This window comes from Sceloporus occidentalis, unplaced genomic scaffold (assembly GCF_023333645.1).
Source record: "Sceloporus occidentalis isolate IW3139 unplaced genomic scaffold, rSceOcc1.0.p SCAF_437, whole genome shotgun sequence".
Lineage (NCBI taxonomy): Eukaryota > Metazoa > Chordata > Lepidosauria > Squamata > Phrynosomatidae > Sceloporus > Sceloporus occidentalis.
Genome location: NW_028317417.1, coordinates 247,390 through 265,258, shown reverse-complemented (window position 1 = coordinate 265,258; position 17,869 = coordinate 247,390). Strand labels below are relative to the sequence as shown.

The window sequence follows — 17,869 nt, the reverse complement described above, 5'->3', positions numbered from 1 at the left end:
CCCCTGCAGAAGTGATCACGGGGGTCGCCCGGGCCCCCTAGAGTGGTGGGCCCAGTAACAATTCCCCAGCCCTGATGTAAAGAATGTATAGTACAAGAGGTATAATAGTTTGGGGTACAACAGTATGATGTTTATTTGGGGTCCAGTCTGCTTCATCATGATGGTATTTGATGGTAATTCCTCATGATGGTATTTGATGGTATATTTCATCATGATGGTATTTGATGGTATATTTCTTCATGATGGCATTTGATGGTATAATTCCCCATGATGGAATTTGATGGTATAATTCCCTGTATTAGATAAAATAATAAAATGTTAGAAATTGCATTTCGATGTTTGCTACAAAATACTATTAGTGTTGATGCGTATAAAGGAAAAAACATAAACTATTTTGTTAAGAAGAAAAATTTACATATTATGTACTTTAAAAACCAAAAATATAGGCATGTGTTTTGATTTAAGCCCTAGAGATATTTGTTTCCAGTGCAGCTTTTATATATTTTCTGTTACATTTATGGAGTGCAAGACACGACCCCAGTAGTTTCAGTACTTACATTGAACTGTTGCCCCATTTTATGCATCTCGAAGGTGGTGGCTTTCTCACATCCAGATCTATCTCCTAAAACAGAATCACAAATGTAAACCATGTATGAAGAATCCGTTATTTTCATGCTGCCTCTTTGTAGAATGACCAAGATTCTAGTAAATCATTTCATTACCTGTTCCTGTTCATGGTTGCGACACCCGCAGTCTGTTGCTTTCAATGACGTGTGCGTCGGGTAACTTGTGCAGAAGATGGAGCAGCAACTAAAGACCGATTTCCAGGAATAACAGGAAGTAAACCACTTCGAGGTTCCTCAGGACGTCTTCCTCCAGGGATAATGTTCTTCAGAGAGCCAGAAGAAACACCGGATGCTTTCTTGCATGTTGGATCTTTAGAGAAAAAAATATTGTTGAATGAAAGGCATTTGTAGTAGACACACTATACATAAAAGTAAGCCCAATTCTAGGTTATAGTACACAAACATATACAATGAAGTGCTACAAGTTCACACTGTAAATAAAGGGTTAAAAGGTACAAAAGTTTGTAAACAGACAATAAATCTCATAGGAATTTAGCTACAGCATACTTAGTGGAATCTAATCGATATTTAGTACATTTGTTGTTGAAAAAAATACAGAGTGCTCTGGAAAAATTCGTATTACTAGAGATGTCACTGGTGCTTTTCAAACTATTAAATATCTTTTGGAATCCACTATGCAAAAGATATCAGCTTGGTCTTCTTGGACATCATTCATGTCCATCCAAAGCTGAACTCATTAGATTTCTGGAATATGTGAAAATTTAATTTTCATGACTCCACTATGCATTATGAAGGGAGAAACAAGAAGGGTTCTACTGACCCTTCATAATGCTATTAGTAGGACAAGTTATTTTAGAAACGTATCTATGGATTACACAGAAAAGTTATGCATTTATGCATCATTTTGCCTTTTGCTATAGTAAGTAGGATGAATCTTTAGGAACGTGTTTACTTAAATCAGTCTAGATTGCCCTGATGATAGATTGCCAATGATGTTCATGTTTATAACTTAATTGCTTTGGGAAAAGAGGGGTTTAGCTTTTCAAGTATATTCTGGAGATTGTGTCCTCAAGAATGAACCCCAGTATGTAAGATAATGGATGTTACTCTCAAACTGAATATTTGTATAAATAAATGTTCTTACTCTGTGCAGCCTTGGTTCGGGCACCGGAGAGACTCCTCTGGCTGTCACGTGCCGGCTGTTTAACTGGCTCACTGACGGCAGCAGTTGCCCGTACGTTTTGCACGACTCTCTGGTGTATTTGTCTCCCCGCAGGATACTGGGAAGATGGAGGCGCTGCTCTTCCTGGCTGAAAGAGTCTGGACAACTGTGGCACATCCCTGTTGGAGTGATGGCTGGGAGCAGTGTGAGCACTGGGAAATGATGCTGTGTGCCTCGATCTCAAATCAGGCAACGGGAGAACAGTTACAGTTTCTGATTCCTGACACGGTACCGGCGGGCGGATAAAGCGTAGCTGTAAGAAAAAAACATGATGTGAGTTATCACTATCATCACATGATCTTTATCGTCATATACTAACCATAAGGAAATCCAAAAGACGATTTAACTATTCTATCAACGTCACTTTGTCCATACAAAGCAGAAGTTAGCAACCTCAGAAAGATGCAAATAGATAGATAAATATGTTTCTCCTGCTCTAAAATGTCAAGGAACTACCCCATGCATTAAGGAATGGGTATTGGGTTTGTATTGTGTGTTAGATTATTATTATTATTATTATCCTTTATTTATATAGCGCCAACAGTTTACGCAGCACTTAATACAATACATAAATTCAAGGGATATGACAAGACGAGAATTGACAGACTAAGACAAACCGATACATTTGGTGGAGAGAGCCCTGCTCGCAAGCTTACAATCTAGAGAAATCTTGCTAATCTTGTTAAACTTTCTCTGGGGTAAGTTAAAAATAAATAAGTTAAAAATAAATAAGTTAAAAAAGTCATGTGACTAGCACTATGTACGTTAAATTAATCAACACCAGTGCCCGGTTAATCCAGTCCTTTTGGGAACGCTGGTCAAGGTTTTTAACTAAAGAACGTCCTCCAAAGACTGAAGCAGGAAACAAAACAAAAATGGAAAGTGAGTCCTGGCATTTATTATAAAAACGCTCATTAAATTAGTGTTTGAAGTAAGAAGAAAAAGTCAGTGTCTGCAAAGTGGACTACATTGACTTAAGACTCTTGTTGTTTGCTTCTATTTTTATATAATTATTTCCATTTTATGTTTCAAGCTGTTGGTACATTTGGTCTCCCAAAAATTATATAGCTATCTATTAATCAGTTGATATTTATCACTTCCTGGGTTCTTTTGTTGTGAGTCTATGTGGGTCAACGAAGAATTGTTGTGTGTAAAAAATAGTATACATTTTACTGGTATGTTTTTCCAAAGGGCTAAATAGTAAGTACTATACAGCTAAAAAGCATGCTTAACCCACCATTTATACACCAAGCTTTCGATGTAAACATTTAACTGGTTCTGCGTAACTGCCCTCATACAATGGTGGCATTATAAGCTTTAATATTTGTGGAACTTCATACCTTTCTTTCCATGCTCCTAATGTTAGTAGGAGGAGGACAAGTTGGCCTCGTTGGTACGTGATATGTGACAGGCTTTTCACTCGCTGATTCTCCTCGGACAGCATCCGGATTTAATCTCTGGCTCATTCCACAGGGAACGCGCTTTGGCTCTTGCTTTTGATTAAACTCTTCCAATTGCTTCCTGCAAACAAAAAATCAAGGTTCTTATGATCAAAAAGTTGATGGAAATCAAAAAATTAGCCCAAAAATATAGAATAATAAAGAGAATAGTGTAAGTTTTTTGGGTTTTGTTATTTGCCAAGTCTTGAATAATCATTATAACCTCAAATAATTGGTTGTTCAAGATGGAGAACAAGACAAAATACGGCAGACTCTTCCTAATCTTCTATACTTCAGTTCTTATGGTGTGCAGACCCACCATGCAAAGTTCTCTGTGGTGTAAATGGGCAGGTTGGAGAAGTTCTGCCATTCAACTGACCCACTGAGCAGTGGATAGATCACCAGTTACTTGGGAAAATGGTTACGATACGGATAATAGTTCTACCATAATTTGATGGCTTTGCATTTCACATTGAAGCCGCTGAAACCAAGATGTAAATGTAGGCACTGTATTTGTAATAATAACTGACCTGACACACTCCACTCTTGCTTTGGAAGTTGCGGTTTGCCTGAACAGTAAGCCCCTGGGTATGAAGAATTTCCCGTACTCCTCAGCTTTGTCATTGGGGTAGATCCGTCGGTAGTCTCCAAGGTGACTGTCCTCGTACTGTTCTACCTGCTCCAGCCAAGCAGTCTGGGCGTTTAACTGTTCCTGTAGCCTAGTTTCATAAAACACACTTTATTATTATTCTTATGTATTTTTGCAAATGGGTGATTAACTCTGGTTCATTAGATTATTTGGAAGTTTTGTGCACAGTTTCACTTAACTATATAAATACATATACCTCTCATATCTGTTTTTAAAACATCCCTGTTGTTATTTTATTGGCTTGTAGTTAATGAGACTACAAATATATATTGTTATAATGTAAAGCTATAGGAGTAGCTATGCTTGCTTTTGAGGTCATAAAAAATGATATGAAGTGTACTTGAAGAAACCAATCAATGTTAGAACATTTACATATACATTCATCAGTAACAATTGTATAAGAGATATACATCTAATTTAAACCATTACTCCCTAGAAAGCATGGTAATGATAATAATTTGAGTCTGCCTCTAGGAAATATGAAAGGGAATGACCTCAAACTAACCTTGCTTCCCTCGAGAGCTTGGATTGTATTAAATGATCTTTCACTCTGCGCTCTTCCTTAATAACTTTCCTGGTGTCGCAGGCACGGAGTCTGATCATATTAAGGGTATCCTGCAAAACGGCGTCCTTGACCTCATGATCTAACTGTGAGTCTGTGATAAAACTTGGGGAGTGATTCACCTGCACAAGCATAGAAAATAATGATGAGCTTCAAACTAGTTATTACATTTCCGTTTTTCCCAATAAATTAGCCTTATAGGAATGCTGCATGTTTAAAGGGGGCAGCACTCTACGACATAAAATGGAGAAAATCGCCCTATTGAGTGACCAAAATTCTTGGCACAGTCCGCTCAGCCCAGTCAGTGCTGTTTGGGTTTCCAGAGCATATGATTAAACTCGGCTAACAAGGAACCATGGAGTAAAAAGGTTACATATAGAGAGCAATTAACACCCATTACAGGATAAGACAAGTAATGACTGGAATATCTGAACGATTTTCTATTGCATGACATAAGCATTGTGTACTGACACCAGTGTCACGATGCATGTGATTTACTTGTCCGCAGAACAAGTGGACAGAAAGTCTGTACAGCATAGAAAATGCCATATTTTCAGAATGTGGGTTTTTGTTACTGCTATATATGATTAAAGTGAGTTCATTCCTAGCCCTTCATACACATCCCCTGTTAAAATGTTTACGTTACCTCTAGGAGCCATGGCTTCAAGTTTTGGTCCAGAATGATGTCAAACCCAAGGACCGTGAAGCAGTTGGTACCAGCAGCTTTGAATGGGAAGCAAGTCTGATTCCTATGCTTCAAGATCGGTTGAATGGAAATCAGGGTCTTGATAATGACATCATCGATCTCACTCCATAGTTTAACTGCATCGTATCCATGGTTTTCCAGCCAACTTCTCAGTGTTGAAAGTTTCCTGATGAGGGAAAAAAACATATATCAGAATAGAAATATATATATATATATATATAAAAATTAAATAATATTTCTGTTAGTTACAATTACACACCTTTTACTTCCTTTTATATCATCTCTGATGAAATTCTCACTGAGCTTGTTGATTGAATAATTGGTTAGATGCATACAGACGTTATTCTAGAAAAAAAAAAGAAATATTGACATCTTTACATTGTCATTCCTGTGAACTCTAAAGCGTGGACCCGGAGTCTCCTGCTTCCCTGGGCCTCTTGTTTCTTTCTCTAGGTAGGGTATGGGTGTTTAGCCACCCCACCACCTGGTCACTTAACCTACTACTCCCAACATTCAACATCAAGATTGTCAAAGGTTAGCTGAACTCCTATATGTGGCTAGAGTCACCTGATGTGCAGCTAGCCATGCCCTATGCATGACAAGTCCTGCCGTAACGCATGACTAGCATCGTCCCTTCAAGAATCCACTCCCACTATCAAATTCCCAAATATGCATACAGCATATAAAAAAACATCATTGAATTTTTGTTGTTTAGAATTGTATCATTATGTAAAATCTGCCAGGGTATTTCATTTCTTATTGTTTGTTTTACAATCAGTAGTCATTAGACTTGGTGTTGGCCAAGTCTTCGTTAAAAGAAAAACCCTTCGTATTTCACGAATATTCGTTCACATGTTCTTTTTGGACGAATATTGGTGTACGTTCTTTGTGTTCATTTTTTTCCCTTACTTTTTTGTCGTTTTTTTGCAAGGGTTAATACACAGCAGCTTTGTCACCAGGATTTTAAAAGTCCGTAAGAGTGACTCTTTTGGTCCCCGGCAGGGAGGCTCCTCTGTCTTGAACCAATAAATGGCAGCTGCTCTTCCTCAGTTGATGCCAGACGAGCCCCCTGGTGGAGACCAATAGAGTTCCTCTTACGGAGCTTTAACTCATGATGCCGAAGCCATTAGTCTCCCAGGCCAGGTTGGTCCAAGCTGTACCTTGTCCGGCCCATTTCCCAGGGGGACTAAAATCCCCATTCCTCTTAGGCCATGTTGCTCAGATAAACGCTCTGAGCAACATGGCTTTGGAGGAACGGGGATTTTAGTCCCCCTGGCAAAGGGGCAGGACAAGGTACAGCTTGAACTCTGTTGGTCGCTGGCAGGGGGCTCCTCTGGAATCAACCAGTGAAGGGCAGCTGCGACTCTATTGGTCACCGGCACTGAGCTCCTCTGGCATCAACCAGATTCCTGTTAACTCCTGTGATGCTACGTAGACAAGGTAGGCTAGAGGCAGTGCCTTGTTTGGGGGAAAGGACCAGGGAGATTAGGTAGGAGATATATTAGCAAAGAAGAAGATTCTTCGTGTGGTGCTTCTTCGTCTTCATGTACGTTTACCCGCCACCATATTAGTTTATTCAGTATTCGGTTTGAACAACGAAAACGCACCATTTGGGATCATTTATTATGTTCCCCGAATATGAATGCACAAGTCTAGTAGCCATTATAGATGCTTACCAGGTTTTTGCAGTTGGGTTTGGTGTAGCTGGTGGTCGCAAACCGCACAATACCCTCATTATAGATGAAAATGCGCAGAGGGTCACAAGAAGTGACAAGGACATAGAGGCGAAGATCAAACTTAAATCCATCAATCAGGAATGGCTGTGCGGATAAATCACATATATATATAAATTAGTATAATTCATGAAGTGCAAACAAGAACCATCAGATGTCTATAGAACTTTATAGTGATCTAATCCCGATACACAGTACAGATACCAATACAACATTTCCAGCTACATCTCTGAGTACTTTAGGTAATTATTTCATATTTCCCTGTTTCTATATATACAGCATACTACATAAACATTACAATTGAATGTTTTCAGCAATTAATATGTCTGTTCAATTAAAATGTAAGCATAGAATTCTGTAAGATTCCACATTTTATTACCTTTTCGAGATACTGCTGACAGATCATGGGTTTTCCAGGTTTGATGTCACTCGCATTGCACGTCAAGAAAATACCTTGGCCTTGGCAGCCGGTTTCTGGCTTACAGATATAGGTCTCTCCTTTTCTTGTGCGACTGTATGCCTGGAAATCCTCATAACTATAAGAAAAACAAATGGATTTTACAAGTGCTGTTAGGATTGGTGATACTGAAGAAAAATCTGCATTTTTCAACATGGTTACAAGTAATGTTTTATTATTGATAGAAGAACATGGAGGAGTTGCTATATAGAGAAGAGGCAACTCTTTATCTACGTTAAACTCTCTACAGACTTCATATCCATTACTTAGAGACTTACTCAGCAGGTAGACGCCACGTCCGTGGGAAGATGTTATATTCCTCTGGGAAAAGCTTGAACATTCGGTTCATATTCCGGGCCAGTGAGTCTTTCCTGCATATCTCGCTCGTTCCTGGGAAGCGGTTGATTATCTGTAAATAGAAATGTATAGAATTACACAAATGATGTTAAAAAAAAGGCTTTTTAAGAGAAAATACTTCCTTTTACACAAATATGCGTCCCTTCAGCTAGATGAAAAATACATACATATAATTCTGACCTTATCCCACTTAAATAGTGACCGAAACTATAATGTTCTGAAACCCCAATGATTTAATCTACACCCCCTAACAGAAATTTGGTTTTAACCTGAAATCGTTTCATGTCCATGATCCGATTCTGTGGCACGTAAGTATCTGACCAGAATACTGTCCAATCCTCATCATCTCCGACCTCCTTAAATCCACAATGTTGGACAGCCCGACGCACTGGAATACAACAAAAAGCAAAATTTACACACATGTTCTAGTGTTTTCATTCATTTGTTAAATTATAGTATTTCTCATGTGGAATAAATATAAGTCAAAGCTAAGTTTATTAATTCCTCCTAACGACTGGATGTATAAATCGGAGAAACCAATTTTATGAATTGTTTCTATGCAGAACATAGAAAGGTTTCTCTAAAATATTTGTATGGGCAAAATATCTATGATGTAAGAAGTGTAAGAATATATTGTTCCTGTGCATTTTAATAATAAATGATAATTCAAATGTTTTTGGAACTTATTAAACAGTAATTTATTACTTACCACTCTCGTATTTGCACTTGGTCAGATTTACGGCAATTGGTCTAAAAACAAGAAAGGAAAATACATCAGTCAGCCTGGCTTTAACATACATTAAAACATCATAAAATGCAGATAAAGTTAACCATGTTTATGTGTAAATCCTATAAGCTCATATCTATATACCGTATTTGCTCAATTATAAGACGACCCCCCCAAATTTGAATATTAATTTAGACTATAGGAAAAAAGTTTTACTAGTAAATATGAATTCACATGTAAACTATTTTTTCATATTCAATAAAAACTATGATTGAGAAAATTGTTTTTTTTGTTTTTATTTCCTTTTATTTGCCCCGCAGAAATGCCTTATACCCCCTATATGCCACTCTGCCCCCCCCCCCACAAACATTCACCGGCTGCAGGATGCGCACAGACAACCTCCACTGCTGCCGGCACTTCCGCCGGAGCTTCTATGGTGGAGCACCGGAAGGTCATGTGGTGCCGGCTCGTCATAGAACCCCCCAGAGGAAGTGCCAGCAGCAGCAGAGGCTGCCAGAGAGATTTCTCCAGCATTGTGATCAAAGTCAAGCGCACATTATCAGAAGTAGGGAAAATACATTATTGATACACTCCAAAGTTTCCGGTTCCTATATATATGTTTAAAGAAAAGGCATTGCTGATTAATGATTACAGCAAATCATACAGAATATTACAAAGAAATCACCAAACCTTAAGTTGTCCTTTTTAGGTTGATCATCCGCAAGTTCTTTGTAAATGCGGTCCAGCACTTCCCGGTATTTATGTTCACTGTCAAAAGTCAGAGAGCCCTCTGCAATTCCAGTGATTTCCGGAAGTGAATCATCCGGCGCTTGCTTCTCACCCTTTTCATCTTCAGAGTTATCAGACCGGCCAGGTAGATCCGAATAAATCTTCATTTTACCTGCCATCACTGAAGCTGGGAAACGAAGATGACACCAAGAATATTAGAATCATTAAAACTACAATAACTATAATATTGCATAATATTAGACTTGTGTATTCGTTTCCATAGAAATGCGTTTTAATGCGAATTTTACTACTTCGTCAGTTCATCTGAATAAAGAAAGAACGAATGCAACATTGGGCAAAAGAAAATTGGCCGTAATTTTAACTAAAAAAAAAAGTTTCTCTAAATCCTTTAAAATCCAAAAACATTCGAGCTGCTGTAAATCTCATCCCATAAATTGCACCTGGACCCATGTTGCACCTAAAGGTCTTGATTTAATAATTGAATATTATAAATATCCCTCAAGCAGGGCTCTCTCTACCTAATGTATCGGTTTGTCTTAGTCTGTCAATTCTTGTCTTGTTATACCCCTTGAATGTATTGTATCAAGCTCTGCATAACCTGTTGGTGCTATATAAATAAAAGATAATAATAATAATAATAAATATGTGCAGCAATATTTATCTACTAAATACATTATACAGAGAGATTTCCAGCTGCTGCTTTATGTTAAAAAGTTACTTTGTTAGTGTGAATAGCGGAGCCCATGAGTTTTACAGCAGCTCGTATGTTTCTTCTGGGCGTTTATTTCTTTGCAACCAGACATACGAATGGGATTTCCAAAAACAAAAATATTGGACAAATTTTGTCCGTTCCGGAGACGGACATATTTCACAGAATACGAAGACATTGTTCCTACTGAAAACTAACACAAAATAAACTTTCAACATAACATACATAAAATTGCTTTAGGTTTACTCCCTTGTGACCAATGATGTACGTCATGAAAAGATGGTAGCACAGGACTCATGATGTACCTGGTACATAACCGGTTAAATCGCTCTCCAACATCACCGAGATCAACAAGAGCATGGGGGGCGTCACTGCTGCTGATGGCTCCCCGTTCAGAGCCGTCAATCAGTGCATGGAAAAAGTCAAAAGACAAAGGTGATGCTTGCAAGCATTGCCTTTGTCTCGGCTCTCAGCGATTGTAAACGTTTTTTTTTACTATATTTAATTCTTTTATACATTTTGTATTAGTTAGTATGGTACTTAGTAGGGAATGTTTTAGATATGGAAAGGAAGGTGTTAAAAAAAATAAAAATGAAACAGGAATCTAGGTTGATTTCTAAATCAGGGTTATGTTAAGCAATAAAATGTTTGGTAATTGTTCATTTTATATATCTTTAAAACTTTATTTCATAAAGAAATGGCTTCACACATATGAATATGAATTTTGAGAAAATCCCTACTTGTCCAAAAAAAAATGTATATAATTCATGTGCGTACACGAACTGAGAAATGGGAACATAGCTGTTCAAGTCATGTAGAAGATATTTGATGTTATGAGTGATTTTGGTGTTTTAATCCATTAGTAAAATGAAACAAAAAGCCCTAACATACCTGTTACAATGAGATGAGGAGTGGATGCGCAACAGATGAGTAATAGCAATAGTCCTGCAGTATAACAACTACAGGGATTTGCTACAAAAGATTGGCTTGTAAGCTAGAATTTCTGTGTTAATAACTCAGAATAAGTCAGTTTGTCCAAACGTGACCTACTATCGCTGCTCTCAGTAATAGAGTGATTGTCTGTGCTTGTGATCCCCTAATGCATACACTTAGAATGTGTGACATCACAAAGCTATGACACAACAATTGACCAGTGAACATGGAAATGATGCACTGCCATGCCAAAATTGTAGTGGGAAATGGGTGTGTCACAGTGACATCATAAAGCTGTCAATGATGTAAACAGCCATGTGGAATTCAATAGCCTTGCAAAGTAGCAGTTATGCTGGACTGCTAAGCTTTCTTTTTAATGCAATGAAAAGGTATTAATGATAAAAGTTTTAGTTTACTTGTTTCATATCAGTCCCTGTGTGCTGCTGTCCTATTTGTTGTACACCTTGTTTATGAACCCAGAACAGAATGCATTTTGGTTTAATGACTACGGTTTCAACAAGAAACTACAGACAAATGGTAATCCCTTCTTGCCCCCCAAAAAGTATATATAATTTGAGTGGGTACACTAACTGAGAAAAACAGAAATAACTGTTAAAGAAAGAAATAGGAAAAAGCCGTACAATAACCCTGTCACTTAATGATGCACGGGGTGCATGCTCCTTGTTTGATGTTATGAGTGATTTTGGTGTTTTAAACCATTAGTAAAATGAAACAAAAAGCCCTAACATACCTGTTACAATGAGATGAGGAGTGGATGCGCAACAGATGAGTAATAGCAATAGTCCTGCAGTATAACAACTACGGGTATTTGCTACAAAAGCTTGGCTTGTAAGCTAGAATTTCTGGGTTTATAACTCAGAATAAGTCAGTTTGTCCAAACGTGACCTACTATCGCTGGTCTCAGTAATAGAGTGATTGTCTGGGCTCGTGATCCCCTAATGCATACACTTAGAATGTGTGACATCACAAAGCTATGACACAACAATTGACCTGTTACCATGGAGATGATGCACTGCCATGCCAAAACTGTAGTGGGAAATGGGTGTGTCACAGTGACATCATAAACCTATCAATGATGTAAACCGTCATGTGAAATTCAATAGCCTTGCAAAGTAGCAGTTATGCTGGCCTGCTAAGCTTTCTTTTTAATGCAATAAAAAGATATTAATGATAAAAGTTTTAGTTTACTTGTTTCATATCAGTCCCTGTGTGCTTCTGTCCTATTTGTTGTCCACCTTGTTTATAAGCCCAGAACACAATGTATTTGGTGTAATAACTACAGTTTCAACAATAAACTACAACGGTATATTATATTAAAACAAGAAAATGTTTATTTAACATGTAAATTGTAGTAGTACATAATAATTTAGAGAATTTATATAGTTATATTTATATAGTTGGGGAAAAAAGTAGAACAGCAGCTTTAATTTAGAGAAATCAGGAAGATGCATTATGCATTATTCCCCCAGATATAGAGATATGCCTTATATCCCCTGATATGCCACTGTGCCCTCTGATATGTCTTATATCCTCTGATATGCCTTATACCAGATATGCCCCTCTGCCCCACCCGATATGCCTTATACCCCCTTATACCAGATATGCCCCTCTGCCCCACCCGATATGCCTTATACCACAGATATGCCACTCTGCCCCCCAAATATGCCTTATGCCCTGTATATGCCACTGTGCCCCCCTGACATGCCTTATAACCCCCTATATGCCACTCTGACCCCAGGTATGACCCTCTGCCCCCCAAATATGCCTTATACCCCTTATATGGTCATGGCACACTGGTGCTCCATCATAGAAGCCCCGGCGGAAGTAGAGGACAGTAGTGGAGGATGTCTGCACGCACCGCACAGACGCCCGCCGGCTGTCAGAGAGCAGGATCCAGGTCCCCTGCAGCGCTGTATTATTATCCAACCGCTAACTGAGGTCTGATTATAAGACGAAGTGTATTTTTCAGAGCATTATATTCCATAAAATCGATTCAACAGTCGATTAGAATTTTTCTCTCTCACGCAGCATCATAATTTACCCGTATATATATATATATTTATAACAATAATATTGTGTTGTTCTTGGGTACCAATTTGGCCTTTTTATAAGTCCACTTTTCTTCCACCCACCCTGGATTTATAGGATGTTAACCCTGCGTGGCCAATGCAGCCTTTCTTGGATATTGTACCCTGTGCATGGCTGTTAAACGCACAGTGGCGGCAGAGTGCGATAGAGGCGCTTTTATAAAGAAGACACTATAAACATATTAAGAGAAAAACGGATTTTAATTTCATTTCCAAGTGCATTACATGTTGTGTGCATTTACATATCCGTGAACAATTCTAATATGAAACGTGGCTGTTGCTTTATTATTATATATTATATTCTCGTATACAGTACACATGCAAGTGTCAGTCACCGAGCGGGCGCCAGAGACAGACAGACACACCGAGTGGACGCCAGAGACAGACACGGACACACCGAACGGACACCAGCGAAATATCAGTTCAATGCATTTCCACTCATTTCGATCTCCGGTTTCCGGCAGTACTTTGTACCACGTGATCAGTCACATGATCTGACAACCTCTTTAGAGTCCTACTGGGTAGGAACTAGCTGCCGTTTGGGTTATGCTGTTATCAATGTTGGCACAGTGCGGAAGCGGACACCGCGCATGCGCGGTGAGAGGTTTGGCCTGTCATGGCGGACCCGAGGGGAATGTTTTTGCGGGAGCTGGAGCGCAGTGATGGGACGGTTCTGGCGATTCACCAGCTAAGCTCCGGAGACGTAGGCTGCGTGGTGTGGGACGCCGCTATCGTACTATCCAAGTTCCTGGAGGGCGAGGAGTTTGTGGGCCCTGGATTCCATAAGCTGAGGGGGAGATCGGTTCTGGAGCTGGGGTCTGGCACCGGCATTGTGGGGATCATGGCGGCAACCCTCGGGTAAGTGACAGATCTGCTGCCACACAATGTAAATAAATGACTGATATATTCTTTATGAGGAGAGTAATAAATCTCAACTATAATTTTATAGCCCTTTTAGAAATATGAATGAAACCAAGTTATGTTTTTTCATTAACTTCGCATAATCAATACATATAGGTTATATAGGTGCCTGTGTGTACGTGGTATACATTTATAGATTCATTCGGTACGTTAAAAATATCGCCTGCTCCCCTATTAAACACTACAGTATGACTTCCAACACCGCCCAAGTGTCCCGAAATCCCTGCTTCCCTCTTTCCTCACCGGATGCCCCTGTTTTATATCGGACGCTGCTGGCCCGTTTCCCACCCGCCTCGATAATATTCTGAAAGCAGTTTATTTTTTTTCCTTTTTAGCTCCAAAATATCCATTGATGATTAAATGCTTTTGATCTTTTACTTGGCACGAATATTCTTTCATTCTAAGTACAATGTATTTTTTGTACAGGGCAGACGTCATGTTGACGGATCTTGAAGACTTGAAGGACTTGATGAACGTAAACATCGAAAGCAACAAGGATCTAATCACCGGTAGCTGCCGAGCGAAGGTACTAAAATGGTTTGTATATCTCGGCTTGGTGGCAATAGGTGCGCTTTACTAGGATATGATTCGCCTTTAAATAATCATGTCGTTAATATTTGGGGATATGTTTTCTTTTTCAGGGGTGAGGATGTCACGGAGTTCCTGCCTTCACCTAACTACATTTTGATGGCGGACTGCATATACTATGAAGAGGTGCGCATGCTTCTGTATTTATTAAATGGCTCAAAATGGCTCTTAAATGGAAATATAGAATGAGATAGAAGGCAGATATGATCCATTTAGCCCATCTAGTCTGCTGGTTTTTTTGGGGGGGTGTCCCCTCCTGGTGTTAAAGACTCAATTCTTGATCTTGGTTTTGGGTAGGCCTATACCTATGGGACTCATGTTTAAATGTTCTCACTGCATTAACCTGCTGCAATCAGGCTGGTTCAGGTATTAGAATAGTGTGTATCACATGTGCCCACCTTGGTGCTGTGACAGCCCTGAATGTTATTTGCTATATGTTCATTGTAAGGGCCACTGGGCGGTATGCTAGGGGAGTAGGGGTAAAGACATAAGTCTTGGACTTTGGTCCATTGGTGAGATAGACTTAAGTCCAAGACTTACTTCAATTTTATTTCATGATCTCACCAGGAGGAGGTATACGGAAATAATGTCATCGCATGTAAACCTGGCTATTCTTTGTTATTAATACAGTCCTTGTGTCCGCTGCTGAAGACCCTTAAAGATCTCTGTAGCCTGGAGACTTGTATCCTGTGCTGTTATGAACAAAGAACCACTGGGAAAAACCCTGAAATTGAAAGAAGGTTTTTTGAGGTGAGATCATAGAGCCCCCCTTGAAAGGGTTAAAATATTTCTGCTTCTGCAGATTGTTAAACACATTTTTGTTGCTAGTATCCGTTTATCCGTTCTCGTTCTGTCGTTTTAGCCTGGTCTACTAAACAAGCAGCCTAAACGTTAGAATGGCTCTGTCTCAATCACTCAGCTCTGAAGCTCTGACTAATATAGCCTATGGGGAAAAGGATTATCGTGGCTCTAAGAGTCAGCTCAGTGTGTTGCTTGAGCAGGGAAAGTCACCCTAAATATCACATGACTGGCAATGTCAGTCTGCATATAAAAGGGGGCATAATGGGACCATATTAGATAAAACCAATGTTTTTGTATACAGGTCTTTGTGTTATGGTACTACAGGCAGACAACCTGTCTCTCTTGTTCTGATCCCAAAGATCTTCTGCATCCCTGTCACTACTTTGGTTTCTGTGTTTATTGAGTGACATTTAGCAATTTACCCCAGATTTCCTCTTCTCAATATAGCCTATATATCATATTTCCTCAATTTCTTTGTAGCTGCTGGGGGTTGACTTTGAGTTTGAAGAAGTACCTTTGGAGAAACACGATGCAGAGTACCAGAGTGAAGACATTCATATCCTGAGAGTTTGTAAGAAAAAATAGGTATCGCTGTCCACAATCTGCCTCATATTTACACATTTCACAGGAAAGATAATTACCTCTTATAAATAGTATACTTTCCGAATGGCTTTTGGTGTGCTGGCGTGTGTGCTCTGGTTTGATGCATACATTGTCAGCCGTGCCTGCGTATTGCACTGTTCAGAATCTGCTCTAGTTTCTAACTGCACTACGAGAAACAGAATATATGATTCAAATAAAATGCTTGGATTTTTAGAAGGGTAACAGGGAAACAATTCTATTTGGATACAGCCCCCAGCCGCATGGGCAGCTTTGATTGCTTGATACCATTAAGCACAAGCTGCAGCAGATCCAGATGCCTCCAACCTGGTCACAGCCATTGACCGGTTTTATGGTGATGGAGAAAATGTGACGTCCAGGACCAGCGAGCGAACTCCCGGAAAACGGTGCTGCTAGACAAGGAGCAAACTGGCATTGACTCTATTGCTGGAAAATAATCTGTGGATTAAGGCTGGAGCACTTATTCGGTTAATGAATGTGCTGTAACCAGCAAATGTGTAAGTAAAATGTTCTTCAGACTTTTCTAGTAAGGTTCAAATTTAAAACGGTGAGACCAATGAAAGCCGCCTTCTGTTCCCTTGCAAGCTGTGTTTGAAAATAAAACGGATTCTCTTCCAATAAATTGGTTCTTGTCATTAAGAGTATTGGGTTCCGAAACCTGGCTACGACAACTGAACGCCATTTGTTTTGCCCTAAAGCGGAGTCTTTTTATTTAGTTTTTTTTTTTAGGGTCTACTCACTAAATGGAGAGTAATGGTTTCAGTACCTTGGCATCGCTATATATTATAAGGCGTCATCTTCCATGAACTTCTGCTGCAGGGAGACCTTGGCTGCCCCAGTATAATATTTCCTCATCTTTATATATTTATATATTTCTTACCCATTGAATTATACATTTTTCAGGGCCAGCACACTCATCTTGTTGGAGAAATTTGCTAGGGACGGCCCTTCATAATGGATAGTGAAATGTGTAACTTTCCTACAAGCCCCCCTGACAACACTCAATTTACTGTAAAATCTTCTATAATACTATTTTTAATTTTTCCCAAACTTTAGAGATTGTGTCAGACAGAAAATTAGTTCCGAATTAAGCATGCGTATTATGTGACATTTTAGAGTAATTTTGAACGGCCACCAGCGCTGAAACTTGCTGCAACACGATTGCAATGGTTCACTGGAACGCCCGTCAGGCAGAATGTTATGCATGGAGCCGTCACCATCACCGTTATCTGTACATTGGTGTTCTTTTTAGACCCCCTTTAACTCTTGTGCATGCTGAACATGTCATTTACATGACCAAGTTGTAATATACACAGCGCAGTCAGCCGCTATAAAGTGATTCCTGCTGCTCAGCAACAATCTTATCCCCTTGGGGTTATCATCGGGGAGGAAGGAAAGGGTGTGCGCTGGTGTTACGTGGAACTCTTACCTACTTTTATGCTCCAGTTCCTTCGCAGCTGCTCCTTGCAGACTGTATGCAAGAAATATAACCGAAAAGAAGAAGAGGGCAAAATGCTTCAGTTCAAAATCAAGTGTATTATTTTAAATAAAAATACAAAAATACATAAACATTGTAGCCATTTGTGGCTTATTTTAAGTTTTTGCATTATTTTGAATGTAACTTTGCTTGTCGCTAAGAGAACGCATTATTGAAAGGAATGGTCATAAAAGGCCACATTAATTGCCTTGAGGCTTCTAGCTCTTCGCCGGTGGCGTAACTACCGGGGTCGCAGCCGTCTCAGCTTAGATGGGGCCCCTTCCCTTTAGAGGGCCCGGTGTGACTACTAAGCACTCCTGTGATTTTCTAAGCAATTGTGAGCCGGCACGGGGGGGACAGGAGAGTATCGGGGTCACGTGATACTGAGGCTGCTTACATGGTGTGCAAACAGCTCGAGAAAAAGCTGCTGGAGAGGTAAGCGGGGTGGGCGGGAGGTGTGATGTATGCATATATGTGTGTACATGAGCGTGTGTGTGTGAGCATGTATGTTTACGTGTGTTA

General features: G+C 39.5%; 2 protein-coding genes across 2 annotated transcripts; one reads left to right on the top strand and one right to left on the bottom strand.

Moving 5' to 3' along the window:
• Positions 1-763: 763 nt before the first annotated feature.
• Positions 764-8,452, bottom strand: LOC149272588 (tubulin polyglutamylase ttll6-like). Its single transcript, XM_089506923.1, has 12 exons — positions 8,422-8,452; positions 7,982-8,100; positions 7,634-7,764; positions 7,278-7,434; positions 6,842-6,985; positions 5,425-5,510; positions 5,106-5,331; positions 4,403-4,581; positions 3,779-3,967; positions 3,150-3,330; positions 1,732-2,062; positions 764-936 (listed from the first exon to the last, which is right to left on the bottom strand). The coding sequence occupies exons 2-12, from the start codon at positions 8,000-8,002 to the stop codon at positions 764-766; spliced, it is 1,818 nt and encodes a 605-aa protein (XP_089363049.1). The 5' UTR covers positions 8,003-8,100; positions 8,422-8,452.
• Positions 8,453-13,555: 5,103 nt separating this feature from the next.
• Positions 13,556-15,834, top strand: LOC149272587 (protein N-lysine methyltransferase METTL21D-like). Its single transcript, XM_089506930.1, has 5 exons — positions 13,556-13,797; positions 14,287-14,397; positions 14,502-14,574; positions 15,079-15,198; positions 15,730-15,834. Exons 1-5 carry the CDS (start codon positions 13,556-13,558, stop codon positions 15,832-15,834), a joined length of 651 nt encoding a protein of 216 aa, XP_089363056.1.
• Positions 15,835-17,869: the final 2,035 nt, after the last annotated feature.

Excerpts from the sequence above, each read along its gene's own strand:
- LOC149272588 (XM_089506923.1), bottom strand. The coding sequence starts at position 8,002 with ATGGACATGAAACGATTTCAG. Across the intron at positions 5,511-6,841 it reads AACCCAACTGCAAAAACCTG|AATAACGTCTGTATGCATCT; the intron begins GTAAGCATCTAT and ends TTTTTTTTCTAG. Across the intron at positions 3,331-3,778 it reads GCAAGAGTGGAGTGTGTCAG|GAAGCAATTGGAAGAGTTTA; the intron begins GTCAGTTATTAT and ends TTTTGTTTGCAG.
- LOC149272587 (XM_089506930.1), top strand. The coding sequence starts at position 13,556 with ATGGCGGACCCGAGGGGAATGTTTTTGCGGGAGCTGGAGCGCAGTGAT. Across the intron at positions 14,398-14,501 it reads CGAGCGAAGGTACTAAAATG|GGGTGAGGATGTCACGGAGT; the intron begins GTTTGTATATCT and ends TTTCTTTTTCAG. Across the intron at positions 15,199-15,729 it reads TTGAAAGAAGGTTTTTTGAG|CTGCTGGGGGTTGACTTTGA; the intron begins GTGAGATCATAG and ends ATTTCTTTGTAG.